At 35.9% G+C, this 7,117-nt stretch overlaps 1 protein-coding gene across 2 annotated transcripts; it reads right to left on the bottom strand.

Moving 5' to 3' along the window:
* Positions 1 to 1,061: 1,061 nt before the first annotated feature.
* Positions 1,062 to 6,803, bottom strand: LOC147565777 (CDPK-related protein kinase-like). 2 transcript variants are annotated; one of them, XM_086652277.1, is made up of 11 exons: positions 5,310 to 6,803; positions 4,470 to 4,600; positions 3,647 to 3,688; positions 3,356 to 3,464; positions 3,169 to 3,247; positions 2,788 to 3,084; positions 2,393 to 2,505; positions 2,147 to 2,254; positions 2,004 to 2,066; positions 1,739 to 1,906; positions 1,062 to 1,478 (listed from the first exon to the last, which is right to left on the bottom strand). In XM_086652277.1, exons 1-11 carry the CDS (start codon positions 5,883 to 5,885, stop codon positions 1,338 to 1,340), a joined length of 1,827 nt encoding a protein of 608 aa, XP_086508403.1. In that variant the 5' UTR covers positions 5,886 to 6,803; the 3' UTR covers positions 1,062 to 1,337. The 2 variants fall into 2 exon arrangements, with proteins under 2 accessions (XP_086508403.1, XP_086508404.1); XM_086652278.1 differs by having other exon boundaries at positions 4,470 to 4,647; positions 4,814 to 5,972.
* Between the last annotated feature and the right edge of the window lie 314 nt (positions 6,804 to 7,117).

Here is a 7,117-nt window from a genome sequence, read left to right as displayed (position 1 = left end):
CTATATCGTACTTTGCCGCCATTATTTTGGTGTCTTCTTCCACTAACCAAACCGATAAGAACCTAGGCTCTGATACCACTGTTAGAAAGGTTGTGATTTTTAGACACTCAATTGCAACTAAAGTCGAATATCGAATAACACGAAGATGAACAACTTTTCAGATAGATTTACACTTAGAAATGAATTACTTACAACTTCTTTTCTCTGAATAAGGAGATAACAATTATGAACAACCTCTCTCTCTACCTAAGGAAAGACAAGTATTTAGAAAAAACTAAACTCTCTTTCTAATACTAACTCACTTTCTCTTTATTTGGCTTGCTTATGAGATGGAATGGGTGGGATGAGAATGAGATGATTTTGAATTGAAGTTCTTCATCTCCTTTTATAGTGTTGAAGGAGAAACATGGTGATGACACCTCAACAAATGAGGTGTCCCACAAGCTCATGGTGTCCTCTTGAGAGATGGACACTTCAAAAAATAAGAGACTTGTCACCTAGGTTAGGTGTCTCACTAACCATGGGTGTCTCATGTTGTTTGACACCACATAGATAGTTGACACCACAAGCTTGTTGATGCCACCTCAAGCTTCAAACAAAGTATCTTTACATTCCTAACAGAAAACACTTAATAAAAAAATATTATGATCAAAAGAAATGGAAAAAAACACGAAGTGTATAGAATTGATAAGGCAAACTCGATTTCTATTTATCCTATTCGGTGGAATCGTGTCGAACTTTGTTGAGGAATGCAACATGAGGCCACCGATTTTAATTCTAGTTATAAAGTGAAATTATTGGAGTTAAAATTGGTGGGTTCGTTTTGAATTCCTGCACCGATTTCAACAAGATCCAAATCGATTTGAGCTCCAATAAACTCACTTAACTTAATGGAGCTCAAAAACAGTGAAAAAATTTCAGCCTAGAAACTATATATTGACCATATCCTTGAATGCCCATACATAGCTTCTCCAACAATAGGTAATGTTATTTCCATGAAAAAAGGGTTAAAGAACCATTGTACCTGTCACACTTTCAACTAAGACACTAAAGAAATAAAATTGCCATCCAACAACAAATTTCATAATTTCTATATAGTACAAATCTAGAATCCAAACTACTCACCATCCAAATTCTTTCTATAATACAATTCCACAGACCAAACAACTCAATACATCAGCATTCAAATCGTCTTGAGCTCAGCGGCAACGGGAGTAAGAACAACAATGATTATTATATTGGGCCCGTTTCGACTGAGGAAACACACCTGCTTTTTTCCATCCATAATACTGCAAAAGGCTAGCACAAACAACATCTGGATCATCCTGATTTTTAGCTCATTGGGCCTTCGCAAAAGTCCGAGTTGATACACCATGCAACAGTTTCACAAATCCAAGGAAACTCAGCTTCCCGTCCGTGTGCCTTAACCAGTCGTGAAGGACTGCGTGTACTGGGACCGATGGGCTAAGGCCAAGTTCCTAAATCAAAGGTGGTACCCAAACAAATAGTGGTTACTTTATATTCTATAAACCATAATTTATAAAATCAAGTTTTCCGTTACTATAACAAGTTAGTAACAATCCAGAATAGCGAAAAACACTACCTCTAAACCGTTCTTCGTGGCTATATTTATGTTAACGGCATAAAACCGACTTTTAGGCTCATTTACTTGTTATCTACGTTAATTGATTAACAGATAAAAGCTTGCTCTTTCTCTAAAGAAAACGATTAAACATACCGAAGCAAGTTCTTCAATGACTATAGCTCTATTCCCATCTTTCTCGAAAAATTCGTAGGCAGAACGAGCATGTAGTTCCCACGAATCAAGTGCCTCGATCTGATGAACACTGAGTGCAGCTGCACAAAATTCATCAAATTCCATTCTTCTGTATTGAAGAGCATTTAACTGTCGAAGGAACGAAAAATTGTATTTCCTATAGTTAGAAGCCGTCTAATAATCGCATATAAAGAATTGACATAATTCTATTAATTCGAGTCTCTACCGAGGCGAGATAATCTTGAACACGAGACTCCTTCATTGCATCTGTTCCGTGTTTCACCAAGGCCTAGCCAAAACAAAGAAAACATTTTAAGTAGTAATAATCATATGGTAGATAAATTGAAATCCTACCTGAAATGAACGAACCATTTTCATATTCTCAAACCCAATGCTTCCATTTTTGTTTGGCTCCAACAGTTCAAACTGCTTCTTCAGATATCGTAGCTCATTTTCAATTAATGTTTTTGATAAAGCCTGCCAGTGTAATGTGGATTATGAGAAGATCAATTAATGTAATCAGCGAATAACTTCGACAATGAAGCCATTAAGAAGTATGATCTTCATATATCAGAAAGAATATACAAGAAAAACTGATAACATATCTTGACGCACCCTCAAAGCTGCCTTACGAAACGTTGATGACCTCATATAAGACTTCATTTGTTTGAATATTAAAATATCTAATGGTAGTTTCAGATCCGTATAATTTCTAATCCAAGGGTGACCTGCAACCAAAAAATCCACGGCACAGATTTAGTCTATACGACTAAAAGAACAATATTTTGAATGGGGATTGCTACAATCACTTGAGAGTTTTACTCGGAGTCTTACTCAATGTATTGATTATACAGTACGTATTCCTAATTTCAAATGATTGAGATTTTCAAAAACCAGTTGATTAAACTATATGGCCAAAAAGATATCACATTAGTTTCTGAGTCAAACTCTGAGTATAACTCTAGGAAAGAAGCATTTCGCATTTCTACTGGGGTTGAGGAAGCACTCACTAAGGGCTTGAACAGCAGACATTCTTTTACGCGGGTCTTTATTTAAAAGGCGCTTGACAAAATCTTTTGCTTCGGAAGATAAGGAAGGCCAAGGTGGTTCCTCGAAAATTAAATCGGCTTTCAAAACTGCCCGAAATATCCCAGACTCGGTTCTAGCCCAAAATGGACGACTCCCAGATAGAAGAATATATGATATCACACCAACACTCCAAATATCAGCCTCGATACTGTAAGATCTGTGCAAAACTTCAGGTGCCACATAATAGGCACTTCCTACAATGTCGTTAAGCCTCTCCTCTGCAAAACGCATTAAGCGTTAGAAATCCACTAAAAACGTTGGAAACAAAGAAAACCTACTTGAATGTCAGAATTAGGACTTGCCTGGCTTGACAAAATCCGATAAGCCGAAATCTATGGCCTTTAATTGGGAGTTTGCATCTTTCGAAGTATAAAGGAAATTCTGATAAAGTTCATAGCTATATTTAGTAAGAATATATAAATAAACAAGCGAGAAAAAGAAGTAACTCTATTACCCTGATTAGAAATTCTCTATTTATATAAAATGTACCTCTGGTTTAAGATCTCGGTGCACCACGCCTTGAAGATGAAAAAATGCGACGGCATTTAATATTTGTACCAAGACAGCCTTCGCTTCATCTTCCGAGTATTTACCACCTCTACACAAGGAATTCTTTAACAATGTCATTATATGATATTAAGTCAAACTAGTTGGATTTTTTTTTCATTTTCTTCTTGGCATTTGGAGTGGCGAAGATGTTAATTCTGCTCTAGATAACCAATCATGCATAAGGGCCACAAAATGTAGGCCTATGTTAAGTGTAACAATTAAAAAGCATACCTTGCAAGTATTCTATCTAAAAGCTCCCCTCCTTCACATAACCTGAAACAAAATTTTGGAAGTCGTTATTACGTAGATATACTTGAATTATCTTTTTCTTAACCAGCCAATTGAGTACATCTTAAGAGCAAAACTCAAAGTTATTTCCAATAAGAATTTATCTTCCATGGTGATGGCACGTATTGAAAAGTTTAAACTTTTTTGGGATACAATATGATTAGAACCTTGGTCTCCTCTGTGGAGAGACACATATGTTACCACCAACTAAAAAGTTTGAACTTATGGTGCCTTTGGTTGCAGGATTCATGAATCCACGGATTCATGAGTCCTTGGGATTCACGATTCCACGGATTCATGAATCCAAATGGTTTCTTTTGGTTTGTTTGGTAACCAATAAGAATTCTAGGATTCTTGATAACTTCGTTTAAAATCCTTTGGTTTGTTTGTCTATTATATTTGGATTCTTACAAAATAAGATTCTAATTAAAATAATATCCTTCAAATTCATGAATAATATCCCCAAAACAAAATCTCATCCAAATATTGTCTCTAGGTAACTGAAATTTCATGAAACCTATCTTTTTTCACGATTCCTACCAAATCCCACTTTTGATAGGAATCCTGCAACCAAACACACCATTAGTGTATTTTCCGTTGCATTGGTTCTTGATTAGCAACTCATGTTGAGAGAGTAAACTTGGGCTAATAACAGGAAACTTGATGTTAGTATCTATATGACATAGCTGAAATGTCGAGGGCTTCAAAGCCAATGTGTATATCTTACTATACTATTGAATAATCTAAAAAGATAGTCCATACTTACTCCATTACTATGTAGACATTTTCATGGTCTTCAAATGCATCATAGAATTGTACTAGATTGTTATGTCCAGACAAAGCTCTCAATATTTTAACCTCCCTTCTCACATCCTCGATGCCAATTGCTGTTGTCATCTGCCAACAAAGAAATAGTTGCCAAAATCACAAAAGGAAATGAAAAACTATTCAAAATGAAGCACATTAAGGCCATGTTTGACGCTCGTAAAAGAAATTGTCTTTACCACAAACAATAATCATGTAATATAATTCTCATTAATCGTAATACTTATTACTGTTTGGTTTGGTCATGAATAGGACTAGTTGAGGTTAATTTTGTCAATATATTACTTGATTGAGGACTCCGATGGAAATGGAATTGTAAACCCATCTGCGCCTAGGTTTGGTATTCCCCGCGAATTATATTCTGCTAGAATGAGATCCCTGATGCACTATCGAGTATCAAATACAATTACGAAAATGTGTTCTTCTAATCGCATTACATTCCGACGGAGATACCCATTAAGAGAAATGAGCCAAAGGCCCAACTTTAAGTTATCTTTTTGTTCGGTTAAAAGCCCAACATTTACATTTGTATGGTTAAAAATCCATATATTTGTATTTTGTTTGGTTAAAGACCTAGTATCTTTTGCAACCTTTTTGCAAGCAGTTGAAACCCAGGTGCAAACCTCTTGCAATCAGGCGCAAATTGTGATAATACCTAGGGAATTGAAGACTAGAAAAAAAAAAATTAATGATCCATTTTCACCAAATTATCCTACCCATTTATCTTATACTACATAAATTGTACTGGAATTTTAAAGAGATGGTGAGAGAGAGAAAGAACCTTGTCTTTAGGGATGACCTTAACAGCAAAATTTTGGCCCTTGAGTTCACCTTTCTTGCAGACAGCCCGGCAAGTATGGCCAAAATGTCCACGCCCAATCACATCCCCAATCTCATATTTACTCCCCAGATTCTTTGAAAATCCAAAGCTCTTATCCAACCCAGAACCAGAAGCAACTTCTTGTATAATCCCACCACCTTCATTAGGCTTCACTGTCCCATGTCTTCTTGCCAATAATGCCCTAATGTGTTTCGCCGGAGATGGTGGTGCAAATGACCTCTTGAAAACCCTCATTGGCGTAGATTTGCCGCTCCGGGATGGAGATTTTTTAGAGAATAGAGAATGAGCTGGACTTGGACTATAAAAGGGGAAGAAAGGAGACAACTTTCCCACTTCCTCTGTTTTTTCTTGATGATTTGGTTCTTGTTGATGATGAATTCCATTAGAAGGAGTTTTTTGAGTTTCAGAAGGTTTTGGGGAGTGATTTTTTTCCTTTGATTCAACTTCTTCTTCTTCTTCTTCTCTGGGTAAATACAGATTTGGTTTTTCTGATGATTTTGAGTTGCAGATACCCATTTTCTCTCTCTCTCTCTCTCTACCCAACCAAAAGTCCAAAACAAATAACAGAATAAAACCCTTCAATTAATCACCACCAACAACCACATTCCTCTGATAATCTCCAATACCAGATCAATGTTTGCTCTATCTTCTTCCCCTTCTCTCATCTCTCTCTTTTTTAGTTCTCTGTCTAGTCTTGTCTCTCTGTCTTTACAAAAAAACTTTATAGATCTCTAGTAGTTTTCGACTCTGGTCTGTACTACAGTATCAACTTTCTCTCTCTTCAAAAAAACCTCTGTTTCTGCAACATCAACACTTTTCTCTCTCTCTCTACTATCACTGTGCCTTGAAGTTTGGAGCGTTTGTAATGAAAGAAGAAAAGTTTTTAGAGATTGGGAAGAGGCAAGTAGTAGGCTTTAATGGTGGGTAGGGTAGACATCCACCGCAGGGGATGAAAGTAAGTAAAGATTGGAAGGTGGGAATTTGGTTGGTTTTATCGAAGAGGTAGAAGAAGACTGTATATTCTGTTAATCTGGGATAACTTCTTGCTCACCTGTCAATCTTTAAATGCATTTAAATTTCAAATCTAGAAGAGGGTAGTAGAAAACTCTTCAATTACTTATAAATGCAAATTAGTTTGATTGGTGAACTAATTAGGCAAGGCATACACAAAATAGATCTAGATGGATTGGACTATTGGAGTAGTATTTTGTATCTTTCTCAGTTTGAATTATTTATTAATTTTCATGACTATTCTCAATTTCACTTGAAAATGATATATCTAGATAAGTGTCTTATGAAAATAGGCTCCTATCCAAGAAATATCATGTAGCAACCAAACGGGGACGTATCTAGCTAAAGGTCCGGAGGGGCTATAGCGCCTAATTTCAACTTCTTGTTGGTATTAGAAGAATGTTCTTTATTTAAAAAAAGTTCGGTTTCGTATAATTGTATCGTTTTTTATGTCTCTTTACCCAAAAAGAGAAGAATGGATGTTTACTACAACTGTTAGATAAAAAAAAAATTAATGAATGGTCATTTTAATGTTGAGTTAATTCCTATATGGCCCCCTACTTTATGACCAGCTTTCTTTATGTCCATTTTTTTCGTAAATTCAAATATAGCCCCCTATTTTCAAGTAAATGTCATTACTATCCTTCTTAATTCTAAATTTAATCACATTAAAAAAAGTTATTTCCACCTCACCCCTCTCTCTCCACCTCATTTCTCTCTACAACTCACCCTTTTCT

The sequence above is a fragment of the Eschscholzia californica genome, unplaced genomic scaffold, assembly GCF_041429995.1.
Source record: "Eschscholzia californica isolate CP2 unplaced genomic scaffold, dmEscCali1.0.p SCAF_1, whole genome shotgun sequence".
NCBI lineage: Eukaryota > Viridiplantae > Streptophyta > Magnoliopsida > Ranunculales > Papaveraceae > Eschscholzia > Eschscholzia californica.
Note: the sequence above shows the minus strand (reverse complement) of the source record. Positions and strands in the feature narration are given on the sequence as shown.

Bases quoted from the DNA above. Each gene is read 5' to 3' on its own strand.
- LOC147565777 (XM_086652277.1), bottom strand. From the start codon at position 5,885: ATGGGTATCTGCAACTCAAAATCATCAGAAAAACCAAATCTGTATTTA. The intron at 3,689-4,469 runs GTAAGTATGGAC...ATTTTGTTTCAG, and splicing joins AATGTCTACATAGTAATGGA to GTTATGTGAAGGAGGGGAGC. The intron at 3,085-3,168 runs GCAAGTCCTAAT...TGCGTTTTGCAG, and splicing joins ATCGGATTTTGTCAAGCCAG to AGGAGAGGCTTAACGACATT.